Source organism: Varroa destructor, unplaced genomic scaffold (genome assembly GCF_002443255.2).
Source record: "Varroa destructor unplaced genomic scaffold, Vdes_3.0 BEIS01000005.1, whole genome shotgun sequence".
Taxonomy (NCBI): domain Eukaryota; kingdom Metazoa; phylum Arthropoda; class Arachnida; order Mesostigmata; family Varroidae; genus Varroa; species Varroa destructor.
In genome coordinates, this window is record NW_019211458.1 from 36236720 (window position 1) to 36255384 (window position 18665).

The following is an 18665-nucleotide window of genomic DNA, read 5'->3' on the forward strand; positions in this document are numbered from 1 at the left end:
ATGATGAAGACGTCAAAGTACAAGCCTTCAGCCACCGAAGGTTTGGGCTTTAAAACTCTCACACATGGCCATTACCTTCTTGACCTATAAATATATACTGCGAGCAAGCTCTTCAGTATTTGCTGTAGAGTTTTTTCAATGACTGCATGCCTGCCTGTTTTTCGAGAGTGATAAGACATGATCTCGGCTTCGGCCCGAAACCGCCCAATTCGTAGCAATGTTATGCTTCCTCTGATTTGAACCAGCAGCCCATTGGCAGGTACGTACCCCGAAAACTTCTTTGTTTGTGCATGGAACCTAACGAAGATCTCGTTTACGAGATCCTACTTGTTACATTTTTCTGACGTCGATTACCTTAAAATTTTCTAAATCCTATAGCAACAGCACCTCCGTATCCAAATCGGATCCTTCGTCCGTCACACGCTAATGCATTGAATCTGGCTGCCTTTAACGCTGCGACGCTCATTCTCTAATGGACCTACCACGCACGTCGACTGATTCAACCGACAGTTTGAATTCTACTACACGGCGGTGCATTCGGTAGTCGAGTGTAAGCTTTGCAAGAGTCCTGAAGTCAGGCAGCGCCGCTATAATAAGGTAGCTCAGGAAGCCGTCGCACTGGCATCATGCTCTAACGTTCTTAGTTAAGCCTTAAGTCAGCGGTAACTCGATACGCTTCTCCTGGGTAAATGTATACAGGCTTTCATCATCTCCTCGGACACCACGCATAATATTCTTTCGCGTGAGCTGATGCTTCTCGTGGGAACGGGTCGTAGAAATAGGCAAGCCTCGAGTCGCTGCTTTTGTTGCCCACAGCGAAATCGAATCAGTACCGAGTTGGCGCTAGGAAAAGTCCATAAGCAATTCAGGAAAAGAGCTTACGTGACCAGCCGTAGGCAGCTGCTGCTATCTTCAAAATCCTAATCCATTATTCAGGCCTCGAGTAATCCAGGACAGACCGTCATCTTGCAGCTTGGACCACTACTTTGATCATCCTCAGTTTACTAGGCTTTTGGCAACTCGGCTTCGTTTCCTTTCTTCTACCGCCGATTGTAGTGACGGCGCAAAAAAAACCGGCACAAATGCCGTTTATTTGCTCTACACTTTACTCGACATAGCATAGCGACGAGAAAATTTATTATTAAATATATTAAAGGTACGCGTCATGACAGTATGTATCTTGGATAGAGGATGAGCAAGTACCGACATGGTATCATTCAAGAGCTGGTGCTGAACATTAACAGTTGTCTCAAAACCTTATCTAATTTTAGTATTTTCGAGAATTAGCTGAGCATCGAGCCTGAGCCGTCGAAGATTAGATACAAATTCAAACTTCAAACTGAACCCTTCTTCTCGACCATAGCAAAACATCGATCATATACATAATAAAGCGGGTTATAGGAGTAGACCTCGTAGAGTTTTTTTTTTTTATTAAGAGCATAAAACAGAATGTTACTGTAAACAAAATGGCTGGTGAAAAGAAATAAGCCAGGTATGGCGAATATTTTTTTCATTTAAACATCAGTTATTTGGACATCATCGTCATTAGTGTCTTTTGTCAGTGTGGACTAAATATATTGAAGGGTTTTTGAATCACATAGAATCATTTAGAACGACCACATCATATCTCGGCCGTTTGCCCTTGAGGAGGATCAAAGTCTCAAATTGCCCTGGTATCCTGAAGTTAACTTCTATGCTAGGATTTAAGGAAATTACAAAAAAATATTAACCGTCTGGCAAATGATTTTACTATTTTCTTGATTATTATATTTAATATTACAAACAAATATAGATTTGTTTGTAATATTAAATATATTCATGATTAACAACACTAGGTGACTCCCGTGCTGATGTTGGGTATAGGTAGCGCCCACTAGCGGGCCGAGGGCATCCAGAAGACCTTTAAGCAGCCTTTGGGTGCACCATCTTGAAAATACTAAGTACTGGACTCGAGTATGCGCTCGTGGATTACACCGTCGTTTGGACTTAACGACACAACGATTTATACAATATTCTTGTGAGACTTCTAACGATAACTCTTCCTACGGCTGACTAAGCGGATGGATCTTGGTGAAATCGGCATTGTGTTGGGAAGATTCAGTTTGGCTTATTTCCACCTGGACAGTCGACTATGGTACTGTACAATAATACATACTTGGGCAGGTGAGCTCTTGAATTGCTTAATTGCTCTACTGGCAGGAAAATCCCAATAATTTTGACACTGGTCACATTCGTGCTTGCTGAAGCAGGTCTATATCTTCAGCTTCTCAAATTCAAGCAATATTTACTAACAACAATTAAGGATCGAACATTAAGTTTTGTTCTGACTTGTTTACATGTTAAACACAAACTTTCCACATATGCGTCGGGGAAAATAATCCTGTATAATACAAACAATTTTCTCTGTAAAACACATTTACTGTCTTCAGAACTGTGATCATAGTTTCATCTGAGCACCACTACGTCTAATCATTGTCCCGCGGTATATTCGTATTCCATGGTTATTTTTTTTTATAAGCCTGTTTAGTAATGATAAGTTCGTTTAAAGTTTGTGAGCGTTTTAGATGTCTCCAACAGCCTATGCGTACAATTTATCACTGCCTGGGGAATAATATTTTCTTATTGGGTAGGCAATGAGGGGTACAGTGCAGCCGACCAAAGGCTGCCACGAATAGACATCAGTATTTAACCAAATGAACTCTTTCCATTAGTACCGGTTGGATTAGTTTTTCAATTTGCAGCTGACCTTTTCTGGTCCATGACTCGTCCATGTGTCTACAAAAGATCAAAATTTTTCCAACTTACATGAATTGGTCATTCATTTGGTTATAACATCTCATCGATCACGAAGAATTTACCAAATATCTTGCTAACTTAAGGCAGTAACGTGACCGTTAGCTGACCGACAAATTAGTAAAAAAGCCGCAGGCGTCTACAGTATTTATTTCCAAAATAGCTTTCTGACATGGACGTTGGCTCGTGGCAAAACGTCTCTTTCTCCGAAGAGATGAAGCGGCAAGTTCTGTCCTATTTCCCGCCAGTACTAGCAAGTCCAACTCTGTACCTTCAACTCGTAGCAATTACTAGTAAGAGCAAGTAATTCTCATCCAGACTTTGTGCCGAACCCCATGAATGCGATATTTCTCTCTAAGGACTACCTTTAAGTGCGATGTGGTAGCCCCTAATGATGCATACAACGAGAGCGACCTGTTGCTATTAAGTTCGACGCAGTGACTCTAAGAGCTCGCTGCACCTCACTATGATGTCGATGATGTTCTAGATTCCAAAAAGAGCGTCTCTGCAACAGGTACCGAGTGGATATTACTAGTTTATGTTATGATTTACAGGCTCCTTTGCACGATTTGGTAGTCACGTTAGCGATTTTTCAGCCTATTGGGCAAGGCCCTTAGGCACAGTAGAAACTATTAGAGCAGAACGGAGCCGACCTATCTAGGAAACATTGTTTGCTACGGTCATATTACATAGTCGTTTTTTATATACAGTTTGCCCAGCGCTGAATCCGATGTCGGCTGGTTAGTGTTCCTTCTAACCACGACCGCGCACTGAACCCTAAATCCAATTGCTTTGGAGGGTTCAACAGGGCGTGCTTTACAACCATTTCGCCGACCGCTCGTTTCGTTTGACATCAACGTGATCGGGAACTTTTGTAATATATACCGCTGAAGTGAGCAGAATCAAATGAAATTGGCAAGACATGCTTTTAAAGTTAGTTTTCAGTATCCCCTTGCCCTTTCCTCCGAGAAAAAACGGCGCCGTTTTGGAGTTACAAAGTATAGGACGTTGAGCCACTTGGCATTTAGAACAATGAGATTATCTGGCAGGTGACCCGTCGGCGAGCGATCGTTTATCATCGCCGTGCTAGCAATTTCGATCCCTTCACAAAAAGCACCTGTTGCCGCAACGATTTGCTCAGGACCCAGCTTATGCAGTATTCCAGCTTCAATTTTAGGCCATAATAATATTGATTTATTGTGCTCTCGCTTAGGTTTTTCCACCTGTTGAATTCGTCCGGCCACACATAGTCTCATAAATGAACGGTATCATTCAGACAGGGGGGGGTCAAATCATCTATGTGCGTAGAATCAGTATAATCCGAAAAACTCCATATACAACTGAGCCTTTTTAAAGTATCTCCAGAAGTAAAATTGCAAGAGGTACTACCTTTCGTTGAGCTATGCCTTATTTGGATGGTATTTGGTGCAAACCGAAACCTAAAATAGATATTGACAAGCCAATAGCGTTAAGCAAGTCATTTGAGCAAGGCTATATATGAGGTTGCCGGGAGCTATTTAGAATGGAAAGTTTAAACAACTTTTGACCCATAGAAGGTAGAACCCCGATATCTTGGTTTTGTTGGATGTTTTCTTCTTTGTCGTTTAGACAGCGAAGTTAACGCTTTGAGGGTTCCTCAGCACCTTTGTACTTGTGATTGGCAGTACCGTACTTGACCTAATTATTGATGACTTGTCTGAGAAAATCAATCCCCTATGCATTCATGGAGCACGAGGTGTCGTTCTTCCCATTTCAGTCACATTTAACCTACGGTGGCAAGATTTATAACACTGTAATTTTCTAATTCAGTACATAAGAAGTACAGTAGAAAACTAACAATGGACTTAAGTAAAAAGTCGTAAGTTCCATGGACTGCTAGAGACAGCATAGGGCTACTCAGGCATTCTGGGTATACTTTCTTAGTGAGACGTAAGCTTGCCAAACATATCAAAGGTAATGCCAAATTCCACGAAGAGAACCTCGGTGCAAAAAGTGGTCGGGTTCTATCTAAATCTGTGACAGTGGATAAATTACGCTTTAAGGAAGGTAAAAAACGTGCTAAGGTTTCCGAGGTTTTAGGCAGGTACCGTTCAAGTCGCGCCAGTCCCGCTGTCACTGCAAGTAACCATTCAGTCAGGCATGAGTTTTGCCGGAGTCTGATCCTCCGACAATAACTGGTATATCGCCTGCGTACGTTAACAGCAATCCATAAACACATGGAGGACACTCAATACGATAGCAATAGATTAAGCCAGATTAAGCTCAGATTAATTTCTCAGAGGATTTCCCGAATCTGGCGTAAGCAATTGGAAACAGCACCGTATTCTGTAAACATTGTCGAACGATTTTTGAGAAGTGCGGCGGGAATTCGAACAGGGGTTTAGAAAATTTCAAGTCCATTAACTTCCATAGCAAAAGGGTCAGAAACGCAGATTTCGCGTGGAAGGAAATGATTTCAACTGCCGACATACCTTTTTTCTTCACGACCAATTCCAACAACTCCTTAGTGATTGGGCCGATCCCGCGAAGAATACGGTGGAGACCTTGCTATTGTTGCAGTTAATACTCAAGCAGGTTTGTAGTATTCTAGTGACAAATTTAGTGAAAATCATCATCAGACTTTGACACTTTACTAGGAGATATGCCAGAAGGGGCGAAATAAAATTTAAGCAGTCGTTAGTTAATGAACCATGAGTTCAGGACATTTACGACAAAGTAATTGGAGCGCGCTTGATAAAATTGTTAGCACCTGGCGCTAAGTCGTTCAATTTACTAAAGATTAAGACATCGATGTTCACTAACAGAACAATCAAGGGAGCAATTGAGCATTCTAGGGAAAATTATTAATTCTTATATCTACGACTGACATTATGAGGTGCGTCATCCCGCTACGGAACTAATCAGTTCGGTGTGTCCTTACAAATCGCGATCGTAGATTAAGCTACAGCGTCTTAAAAACTTCAACTGGTTTTCTCTACACATGTTCTTTTTCCCTTTCATTACCGAAAGAAGGCCTCTGATAGATAATGAGCCTGAGTTAAACATCAATTAGTCAATTAGTGGTACACAGGCACGTGTGAACGTGTCGTCAGAGCCACAGAGTATGACACGCTTGCCAATGTCATAACACGTAAGATCGTTGTCTGATTGAGGCACGAATTTACGCTTGTTCTGGAGAAGTTATGGCATCTAAAAACTGCTATGGGTTAGATAAAGTTGGGGACCGTCTATGCTATCATATAGTGGTCAGCGTTTTGGACAAGGGCAAAAAGCGGAGATTGCACTTTATTCTACTTTCATGCCTGCGCTATAAAGACTTCTTTTAGCAAACGAAACACAGAGTTCGTTCTGGTATCAGAAACATGGCGTCTATGCGGATTGTTTACCTCGGTATTAGTGGCGGAAGGTAATGTCCTATTTCAAACACTTGAGAGAAAGGCGAGAAGGCGTTGTTGGCCGCCTCGAAATCTCTATTCAGTAATTGCGTATGAGGATCGTCTTCTCCCAGAGTAGTGAGCAAATTGTAATCAGCATGTGACAGATGTGATAGCGGTAGCACCACATTCTGATCAGACATTTTCACATGCCATCTCTCAAGTACGAAGCTTTGTAGGGCCGACAGCAGTCTCAAAATTTGCTCGAGGCCACGTCGTGCAAACCAACGGGGTCGCTCTTAAGTAACACCGCCGGTTTCAAAGCCGTGAGGTGTCTTCTACGTGGCAACCACTGACATAAATCGGCTTTTATAAGGGCGTGTGTTCACAGGCTTTGCGTTTCCAGGGGGCAGAGAAATCGTCGCATGTCATGACTATCCGTGACAGTATCGTGTAAGCGGTACGCGCAAAAAGCCCAGATATATTTGCTTTCTAAGACAACGGTTCAGCACGGAATACTTCGCCAACAAAATATATATATCGGTTATTGCGCAATTGTTGAAAGACTTTTTCTGGGAAATGTAGCCAAGTACGTTTCGATGAAAGCGCACACACTTACAATTTAAATGCAAAAATTAACAGAATAACAGCGTACAATGTTTCGCCGACACAACATTTTCACTATATATCATAACAAAATAGATAATGACGAATTAAATTATTTACTCATACGCAATTAAGCTGTAATCCGGTGCGTGTCGGTGCAACTACAGTTCAATAAGCGCTTCTTTGTCAAAAAAAGAGAGGCATCACTTAAAAGAAGTGGTAGTAATAAAGTTAGGCAAAGAAACGATTATTAGCTGGAAACGACTGGGTAGCAGAAGCTATAAACTGTAGAAGACATACGAGAATTATCTACGGTAAAACTCACGGCCAAGGTAAACCCAGGAAGGAAGTCGGCCAGGATAAAAATGAACATGGTAAATACATCTTTTTGGTAATGCTTTGTTTCCAACGGTGTATTAATTGCTGTTACTCATTTTGAGCTAATCTTTTTAAAAAACCGTATTAACGAACTGTGTGTGCACAGAGTACATCAAGGAAGTGTTATTGGTACAAATATTTGCGGTGTTAGATACATTGAGGGAAAGAAAATTCTGTTTATCGATTCACAGCTCTTCGAAAGACTTTGTGCAAAACTTTCCATTTATTAACATCGCCTAATGGAAAAAGGCAAAGAGTAGGTCTACCTATTTGAAGACTCACTGTGAATGTTTATCGTATCGGACAATATTTGGCAATTACTATTCTATATCTATCTTTATACGAACAGGTTCTAGACAGGCTGGACTTTGTATTTTCAAAAACAGTTACGTTTAAATAATCTCCTTTCTCAGACGATCTTGCATTTAAATTAGGATACGTATACGCGTTTCTAACGCCATAGGAATAGTATACTTTGAACGTCGCACGCATTTAGTAGGAAATCACGGTATTTTTTTCGTTTAACCCGTACTCGGATAGAACAGCGCCAAATATAGGACAGAAACTACATAGCCTTGTACATAGCAAGTGGACACACAAAAAACATCTCTACACAATTATATCTATTTTTAATTTACTGGCATATTTCCTGGACACAGTCAAAGGATCAATGAACAGATGCCCTTTGCATTATTTATCCGTAGCGTTTTGCTAAATCCTTAACGCAAAAAATCACAGCCGGTGTTTGCAGAGTAATTTATTTAATTTTGTACTAGTTACTTATTTAGACTAATAGTATACTTCAATCGCGTGAATCACACAAATGAGCAATATTTTTTCCAAAATTTTCAAGCGAACATTGAAATCGATTTATCGTGAATGAACCGACGATTGTTAGATCATTTTTGCCAGCAATACCGTCGATTGCAGCCATATTTTATGATGAATTGTATTGTCCTGAAAAAAGTAACCGTAAAGCAATGATAAAGAGCAAAATTAGTCATTCTGGTCACGAAATCCTATTTAACCTATTTGTCCTACTCGACGAGAATCCAAGGCAGTACGATATTCGATTGCATATTATTCTAGTTAAAACGGAGAAAGTACTTTGAACTCGGTCTCGGGCGTGCTCAGATTATCACTGAAATTGTAAACCCCTTTTTTATTTGACAAAGCAGTTGACGAAGGCGTTTGATTGACCAGGCCAGCCGAACTACACTTAAAAGAAAATCCATTTAGATGATAATAGAATAGTATTCATCAGCTATTAAAACTCACAGTGGCCTCGCTCCCCACGCCTTAGTGTAATAATAAACCTAAATAGGACAAGCAGGACGCGCAAATATAATTCACACGAAAAAAACTTCTATTTTCTTTAGTCGTTGGCAATGACGTTCCTTAGTTCACTGCAACCGTTCACAATTCGGCCACATCAGTCTAAGATATGGATTTCTATCCACTTCCGATCAGAGGTAGACCTGAGACTGCTGTACGCCTTAAAAAATGTCTGACATAAAAGTACGCTTGCTGGCCTATAAAACTGATGCACTAAGTTCAAACTCATCCCTATTCGCCAAGTAACACTCCTCTATTATCGTTGACCTTGTATTATTCTCAACTTTTTGTTTAGTAATATTGTTATTCGATGGAAAATTAATTGTCAATCTATTCAGAAGCCAACAAGCAGCCAACCCCTCTATTCTCTCATGCTGAAAACCTGGCCCGAAATTATATTTTTCTGTGCATAAACATTCCTCTTGTTTTTTTTTTTTTTTAGAGAATTAGCTCTGGAACACAGATCCAGGACAATTGCACGCTTAGCCTTAAATTCTACTGACAAGAATACGTGTTTTTATTTAAATCGATCAAAAGTTAACCTTACGTTCTAAATCTACTTCATTACGAGAAACCAAGCGTCGTTATGAATCCACAGTTCGTTAACCGGAAAGGTTCTTCCACAATCTGGCCTTAGTTAAAATGATCCTAAAAGCTAACAAATCAGTTGCCAGCATCGAACGCTTGAATTGTGTCTTTGCTGATTTCTTTGAATGCTTTCGACAATCCGAAAAGAATATCTAGCTGTACTTTGGATATTTATGCAAAACTGGGTCCTAAACGAACCTGGCCGATGTGTCGTGTAAATAGATGATACCCATAGCTAATCGAAGGAAAGTATACTAAGGCCGTTTTGCACAAAACCGTTAAAATATACCCCAACTAGAACTCTGTACCTGTCATTATGTCAACCACAAGGACTTTTTTTACGGTTTTTGATGTGTCTGCTCCAAAGAAAGAAATAAAGAAATTTGATTATGAGTGACCATGTTATTACTAAAAAGAATCCTACTGTTGTCCTTTTCTCCTAACTAAGAATCATTTTTTTCTAACAGCGGAGAAATACCGATAATAACCCATTATCAAACAACTGGCAACAGGTCGACGATGCCGATGATGATGTACCCAACTGATAAGTCCCAATTCCGCGAGTCAACAAAAAAGCCTTCGCTGGACTGGTTATTCTACCGGTCTATACCCGGTCTACCATGTGCAGTTTGGCGGTCGTACAGGTAAGCAGCAGCGATGCACCTTTTTCTCTCAAATCGTCATTTCCGGCTCTTTTTTCTTTTCGCTGAGCCGGCTGTTTTCCTCTAACATTCGGGTTCAGTCATATTTCGTAATGCCTTGTAAGTTACGATTAGTGGTTGCTACGATGCTACACTAGTTTCTATTTGCTTACCGAGGAAATGCAGAGCACTCTGGGTTGGACTATAAGCGTAGACACACTCTGATCGTCCACTAAACATTCAAGCAATGGAGAGGGCTTCGCTTATAGCGATCTCTTCCCCTGCTTGGTTTCGCCAGATGGTTTGTACTAATCCCCTACTTTTACACATCTATGAAGCTATACTAAAGAGCGTCATTAAGGCATTTTATAATTGACAATGAGGCAGTAATATTATGAGTATTGATATTTGAAAGATCGTGCCAGCCCACGTACGTTTCGGAACCAATACGTTTTTTTTAACCTCTCTGTTTGTTATTATTCCTCATTATTTATTTCTGGGAACATATCTGAGAACTCAAAGAAACGGGTCTTTATCAAAAGACTATAACAACTTTTTGTGATGAAACTTTGCCGAACGCAATGCTAATTCAAAGAGTTATAGTAGCTTTACGGTGATGCCCAAATTTGTGAACCTCATCAATTTGCCTATTAAAGAACTACAAAAATAGCCCCGTATAAATTATGAGAAGTAAAAGAACCTAGTTTGCCCAGTACCAAAAATGACGGAAATTTATGGTAAAATTTCTTAGCGACGCGCCTCTCCAATAAGAGTACGCGTCCATCAAAGCTTCACAGTTGGCAACTCGATATGATCTTTTGAACTTGCAGTAAATTATTTTTCATAATTAAATACGATATAACCCGTTAATTTAAGCAGGTAGTCATTCACAACATGGTATCGCAGTACATCTATTGCGGTCTTGTTGGTACATAGGACATGAAACTCCTCTGGGAAAATAAGCTCTTCAGATGTCCTCATCAAATCGATAGTAGGGTGCTATCGCAGATCATTGGTAATCCATGCTGGAAACAACTGATGCCCTGGTACAGTATGCTATGCGTAAAAAGAAATTCGAACGACTTCTCTCTATGGCAACTGAGTAAGTACATCTTTGTCTGTTCTGTTCACACATGTACGTTTGCTTTAGTATGCCCAAGTTACGAGTAGCGTTTGCCAAGGTGATGCACTAGTTTTTATCTGCCCACCGAAGGAACGGACAGGAGATTAATTTGCAATTGACTTGAATTTGAAATTGAGCAGATCCCTTTTGCGACGAAACGATACTTAATGAGGGACGTAAGAAAGCGTAGTAAATGTTTTCATCACAAAAATTAGTAAACAAGACGAACGTAAAATGTTACAGAACTTCGAGTATAACCGTAGAAAAATAACCTTGTAGAAATGAATGTATATTGTGTAATGACATTTACAATGCTCGACAGATCGAGCAAATGCTGAAATTATTAATATTTCTTTTTTTGCACGAAATTACTTAAACCTTTTTGATGTATAATAGATACATTCTTAAGGCAGGAGCTCATTGGTGTGTTGTTGATAAGCGTAAAGCAGGTACTCAATCCTGTGTTGGCATCTACAACGGCACTGTTTCAGGTGTCTCATCTGTATTTTACTTATAACGAAAAAACGATCGTTCTTATCTAGCTCTCTCGCTTGGGTATGTCTGATGTGTTGTTGGTCTGCTTTGAATAAACACGGATCAGTCAACTTAACTTCGTGTGCTATAGCGTGTCAGTCACGGTTCTTTTAGATAATATCTGTAAGCTTTTAAATACAATCAATTAAGGAGAGCAGATCAGTAGCCCTTTGTTAAGGATTAGAAGACATTAGTGTATTCTCTCACCCCCTAGTTGTCGCGGTATATCAGTGTGGCTTGGGAAGGAGAATATGGTCGGTTTTACTTCTATTGCATAAGTCATTGGAGATGTAATGGTGCTTACTTTGATTTAGCTTTAGTCTTTGGAACGAAGTCCACTTAATGTTTTGGATCGAGTGTAAAACCCAATATTTATCTTTTTATGCTTTAAACCCAAATGTCTGCGTGCTGGTTCCTCATGTAAACGGAGCATCTATTTTTTTGAATGCGCTATGACGTGCAAAAGGCATACTAACATAATTCCGGTTATAGCAAAAAACTCTAGTCGATCTGCGGGGCACCCGCTTTGCATTATCTCAATTCGTTCGCTTGTCGTTTTCACCTGGACGTAAAAATAACCAGACTCACTCGACAAATCCAACTCTTCTCAAATAAACTGAGCATTTTCACTGTTTACTCATAAGCACTTTGTTTTTGTACATTTAGCTGAGTCTGAGTGGTTCAGCCGACGCTGGAGGCTCATCCCGAAAATTCTCTGTCTGTCATTAGAAATGTATCGGTGTGCTCGTTAGCTGTAATTTTTGCTACTGCCGCCTAAGTAATACCTGTGCTTTTGCACGAGATCATATTTAACTTTTGCTCGCCTGATGTAATTAAGGTGATTATCAAATATAATCACCTTAATTGCGTATGATACCTAATTACGCCTGATATAATCAACAACAAGGTTAAAATCGACGAGGCCACGGACGTAGTCATGTTTGTTCAAAACTCAGACTCCTCTTAAATATCAGAAAAGTTAGCTGAGTAACTCGCGAAGAGCGGAGGACGAAAAGATATCTAAGATTTCTGAAACTTCGAATGCTGTCCAGAAAATCAAATACCACTTTGTTTAAAACTTACTTTAATCAAATACTACTTAAATTAATCGTTTATATTTTTGCGCCACTACATAATTGCTTTGGTTCACGCTAGTTTGGGCTAGAAGAGCAAAGCTTCCGTTATACACTGGCTCAATCTTGAATTTTCTATTGAAATTGAATAAGTCTATATATTGCGCGTCTACGGTTTTTCCCCTGTTGGAGCAACAAATCTGCATTAGGATCTTTGCATAAAAAATAAAATCAGCCGTCTAGATACTCTGCATATGTTGCAGGATACCTATCAAAAATTGAGTGAAGCTCGAGAAAGTAAATGGTTTAAGCGTTTCGAAGACGCAAAAGTGTCCGTCGAAGTTGATACTTATCCTGGAAAACCTGTGCCAGCAATCACGTACGAAAACGTGGTGCTTCTCAGTCGTCGTGGAATCGTTCATTGCAAGTTCACGACGTCCGGCTCCACGGTCACCAAAGGGTGCTACCAAGAAGCTTTGCGAAGATGGTGCGGGTCCGTTTTGTGTGTGACCCAATATGTTCCGGGTCTTCTCTCACGACGGTACGCTGGTTCACACTAAACTAAGCGTGCAACAGTTTCACTCACAAAAACTTAATGTGCGTGTTGCCTCATACCTCGTATTCACCAAACCTCTTCCCTATTCCTAAAACTATAAAAAAAAAAAAACTCTAAGCAGGAAGCATTCCGATACGACAGGAAGAACAATAGAAAAATCAATGCCCGAACTGGTGGCTATACTGACAATAAAATTTGAATAAAGTTTTGAAAACACGAAAAACCGGTGGCACATGTGTAAAGCTTCCTTTCAAGGGGCCAACTGAGACAAATAAATAAATGCTTATCAAATGAAAACAATTGACTAGTTTATTTTTAACAAAGCTTTTTTTTTTAATAGAATTAGTCTCATTTTTGGTGCGTATCTTTTTCCACAGAACGTCTCGTCTTAACGTATCATCATAATAGCAATAAATGGTTTGCTTATCGTACGAGCTAGTATTCGGTTAATAGTTTCGGCTGACTAATATGCTATCAAGGACACTTTTGACGCACAATTGACATATTTAGCTAGTTTCGAATACTCTGATAAAAGAGTGAGTAAAATAAAAAGACATGCTTAACCTTAGGCTTTTGGTTATTTTTACTGTGTGAACAGGTCTTCGGAGTCACCTTTTCGATACAGTATCAAGGACCAGAAGGTCTAGCCGGAATGAGTCCTGCTGGAGTTTCTCTATCAGACCTATGAAATGATGTCATTACTATTATATGTCATCATAATTTTTTGCCACGTCACCATAATAATCTAAACTAGCAATGGCTGCATATTTGCGGCCTATTCAAAACAATGGGTCTCTTTCGAAACAGAAAAGGACCAATTGATGCAAATGCAGGTTATATAGCAATTACTGAGACCGCATTGTGATTTTCTAACGTTTAGCCTAGTTGAACGCACGAAAAGCGTTCAATGCAATGAAAAATTCAGCATTATTGACAGGTACATAGTCCGTGATTGGCGTTTGTTTTTCTATGAGTTCTCCTATTCTTGGTCGGTTTTTTTGGACATTTTTTCCAATGTTCCCTATTAGAGAATAACCGAACTCCCCTCGAATTTCTCGTCTTATCTGCTGGAGAAGACAGCTACGTTCTCCGACTACCCGATACTATTAAATTGTTATGTTCGAATTCGATATTCGCTTGACATTGCTGTTGAATTGGATTTTCTTTGGAGCACAGTGATCAACGGCGTTCCCGAAGGAACGGTTTAGAAGCCGTAATTCAAGTACAGTTTCTGTGCGCGCTACGAGCGGACCCGTTTCACCTACACCAGCGCCATCTTGAACGCTAAGTTTTCGTCTTCATTTTATTAGCCAATATGTTTGTTTTTTTTTTTAAATTTTCGCAAAATAGCTCAACATCTCGTGCACTTAGATCAGAACAGTCTATCCTAACCACTGTGTTATCTTCTCGAAGAGCGTTTGTACACAGGAACAACGTAGATATCATAACGTGGACGCTAATTTGAACAGCGTCTGTCTGTTACGCGTATGCTACACTGATAACAAAATCCCGATGCAATTTTCCAGAAAACCCCGAGGGATTTATGGGTGAAAACCCGGCTCTAGCGAGTAGCAAACTGCAGATGGAGAATGATCGTTTGTCGTAAGCCGTATGTTATCATCATATTATAAATCTATCGTTGACAAGTCTGGCTACCGTATAAGAATCGTGTAAACACAAGGAGGATATTTTGGATGGTGTGCGTAAATCGGATGGTTATTTTCTCTAACAAAGATGGTAAGCACAACTAGTGGCCGTTAGCACCATATCGCTCTCGTACATGTTGTTCATATATGGTATACCTTCCAATTGGTTTCCGTCAATCTGAAAGCGATACGCAGGGATATCTACGCTAAAATATGTAAGCGATTACAGGCAAAAACGTTTTTATCGCCCGAAACACCTCAAGAATTATAAAATACATCAGAATCCTATGATAGGGACAACGGTTTCAAGTGTGATTATTGTAACCTATCACAATAGAATTATTAGATATCGATAATGATGAGCATCAGATACTGATCAACATCACTGAAGGTGTATGTGCTGATGGCACACAAGAGCTTTTAATAATAGGGCTCTTGTGAATTTTAAAAGTTCGTGCAATTCGTATATCGTACATGAAGCTCGATGGTTATGTATCTGATACTATCGAAACATCAAGCCAGCCATATTGTTCCAATATAACCTCCTAGTTTACTGGGCGACTGGCCTAGGTAACGTCTGTTGTCTAAGGTATGTTTTAAGGGTCGGCATCATAGTAACGTCATTTCCTATGCTCTGAGCTTTAAGCGAAAGGGCGGTAACGAGTTTCGCCGCGTTCCTTGTGCTGATGAGTAGTCTCGTAACAGGCTCCCTACCTGCTGATTCGGAGACACAAAACGAGCAAAATGCATTTGCATGTTCCTGGCGTTCCCGCGAAAGAGATCCAGATGCACCGTTGTCAAAAGCATCGATGTTACCTACAGCCACAGTTAATTAGCAGACCATGATACAATGAAAGCGTTTAGTATTTATAAGATTTAGTCGAAGTATATATACTATTCATCGTTCATCTTGTGTTCAACGTGTTTCTCATTTACTACCCAAATCACTCCATAAGTTGGCAAGGCCACAAGCATGGATTTAAAAGAAGCTACCAAATTTCTGTGCTTCATATCTGCATCAAAACCAGGTATAACATTTGATTCCAAACGTTTGCAATCAAGCACGTACATTAACTTGTGACCTTCTTTCTTGGATCTGATTCACGGATACACTTATTATCAGAAAGAAATTTGTCATCTCTTAGCACTTTATGCAAGCAGTAAATACAGAAAGCCTGAAGTAAGCTAAATGTTTGTGTTTTGTCCTTGGACATAGGGTTTTGCACGAAGGCTCGAATTTCTCAGACGAGTGAGACGACGATGCCACTGCTTCTTTTATCTGTACACTTCGACGCTCTTATTTCAAATATGATTTTGCTGAGGTAAGAGGTATATAAGGTGTAACCAATGGCCAGTCCGTGCTTTTTTACCTCAATGGGTCCTCCCCATAGCACAGCGCTCTTCACGTCATGCTGCTCTCGTTTAACTCTAAAACAAACTTTGCTTTCATAGCTCCCAGCCTCTGAGCCTAATCTCTACCTTCTTCGACCCGTTCTAGTACTGTTAATTAAGAAACACAAGCTGCGAGAATGAAAAGATAAGCTAATTTTTTTTTTTTTCCCGCTTTGCCCTGACCCTTTCCTTTAAACCCGCATATAAACACTCGATGTCTTCCTCGTACATGCCAGCACTTCCTTTTGTGTTTTTCTCTCCCCGAGTGCGGTACTCTACTTTGTTCCGTTTCGTTTGCATCCGTTAACGTTGGACTCGCCAGTGAAAACTGTGTAGCGCACGTCTGACGCAACGAACGACGACTGCTGGCGAATAGTTCGTATGGCTCAAGCCATTGTTATAGCAAATAGGATAACGGTAATGAGGTTGACGAAACTTATTACATTGTTACTGTATTATGATTATTACCACAGTGATCATGATGACAGTAATAATGCCAGTTCCGATAAGGGCTGATGAGGCGGCAATGGGGGCGGTAGCAGGAGAAGTGAAAGCGGAGGCAATTGAATCCACAATAATGGTTCTGGTTGTATTTCCAATTTCCCTGAGAGTATCGCTCCCGAAAATGAATGATGATCGTTAATGAGTGCTATTGTTATTTGGTGTTAGGGTTTGCCTTCCCTGCTGGTCCGCTTGCTCTGTGTTTGTGTGGCTAGCAATTTGCAACGTATTTGCAGCACGTATGAATTAAATGTATCGCTTAACCATACAAGACGAAATGGATATACCTTACGTAGACATAGATCCCTTTTGTCAGGATAATTATGACCCGTGCAGGACAGACCGAGGTTGTCTCATGCAGGTTAAACGCCTCGTAGTGAATCATTCCGTAGCCATCCTTCAAGCTTAAGTACTAGGTCAAACTTGGCGAAGATGGGGCCGCACGATCGAAATGTACGATACGTGTATCAACTACTAGTCACAGTCGCACGCAATGTTCGGAACTCAGATAGTTGTTCTAGGATAGCGGGGGCTACCATACTTGGCATACGGCGAACTTGACTGATACTGACTATTCAGATGATAGTGCATTTGCTATGATTCTGCTTCGCTGTACGCAATCGTCATCAACACTAACTTAGAATGAAGATTTTAAGAGGAAAGAAACGCGTCGGTGTTACGCAGCTGTCGTGCTCGGACCATTATACATTATTGTCAAATAGGAAACGGCAAAGATTTGAACAAGGATCTGAAAAAAGCGAGGTAGATTACCAGTGGCAAGACTGCTATTGTCGTGTGCGTGAAGACGATGTCCGACTGTTGACGATAATCTGTACGCTCGACACGTTACCGTCTGACTATTCTGTGCGGACCTACTCCATGCTTCTGCTCTGGAGAATGAACGTGATTGACACATACGGTGTGCGAAAGTGTGCAGGTATTTCCGAAATGTTCCGTCAGGGGCAACCCACTTGCATCGTAGTCATTTAATGACACTTCACAAAAATCGGAACTACCTACCATGGGATTTTCGCCCATCAGAGCGGAGAGATCGCTAGAGAGTTTGGTTAATAAATCAAAGGCTTGAATGAAATTTGAAAGAAAATATTCCGATATGACGGGCCGCCAACAGTTTGGGAGGAACTTGCCCGCGCACAGAGAGAATCCTATGGTTGAAATGAATGACTGTTTCCTACGTGAACCCGTGGGACGGAAATTTCGAGGACCACATAGGCGCGCCCAAAAGAGCGTTATAGAAGTCAGAAATCTTAATTGTGTTGTGCACAGTAGCTCAAGGAGTGGAGTAAATAAAATAGGGTATATATACAATGATTCCTTAGGCAGTGCGCTTGATTTAAATTCGTTCAGTCTGTACAGACCCTTACTTGATCAAAGCTAAATGCTCGATAAATAAGACGAAATCACCGCAGCCATTTAACTCACTCAGACGGTTTCTACCTATATCAAAAGATCGTTTATCGCGTTTAGGTTCTAGATCTTACATTTAACCTTATAAAAGCAATAGGCATTATTTTTTTATCACAACTGTCTCTATCTTCTGACTGATTATTTCTAACAAATTATCTCTCTGATTATCCATGTAACTTACGAATTGTTTGTATAAGTTGGCATTTCAGGCTACTCGGTATGGTGAGAGCATGACTGCACTCACTAATGCTATCTGTTGTAGAGGTCAAACGTGGCTCTCTGCAGTATTTAGAAAATTAAGATGCTTTTCGCTAGTTCGGGTACGCACTGCAAGCAAATACTTTATAGATAAGTACTTAATTTAATTACATATACCGCCTGCACGAATCGTTTTGTAAAAAATATTTTGCCTTTGCTTTGTCTTGGTTTCAGTTTAAGTATTTACAGATAATAAAATATGCTAATTCGAAATTTATTCCACACGTTTTTACTTTTACTTGGTTTGCTGGTGCTTTCAGGCTTCGCAAGTCAGAATTAAGACAACGTTCAACAGCCGCTTGAGCATCTAATGAGCCATTCCTTGCTTCTTACGTTTGGATGCGACGCGCAGCGGGCGGACAGATTTTTTTTCTTAGCATTTTTTCAAGTGGTACGCGCTAGCCTCGCGCGTAAATGCTAAAGGGAAGCATATAAAGAA

General features: G+C 40.3%; 1 protein-coding gene across 4 annotated transcripts in view; it reads right to left on the reverse strand.

The window, feature by feature from the left end:
• LOC111251308 (uncharacterized) overlaps window positions 1-18665 on the reverse strand; it is a 54812-nt gene that overhangs the window by 27814 nt on the left and 8333 nt on the right. For 2 of the 4 annotated variants that reach the window (XM_086991759.1, XM_086991760.1), the window contains exon 2: window positions 15362-15463. The exons of 1 other annotated variant lie outside the window; for it this stretch is intronic. In XM_086991759.1, coding sequence (XP_086847885.1) covers window positions 15362-15463 — 102 coding nt within the window. Of the gene's footprint in view, window positions 1-15361; window positions 15464-18149; window positions 18388-18665 lie in introns of those variants that run through there. One more of the 4 variants, XM_086991761.1, reaches the window with a different exon arrangement.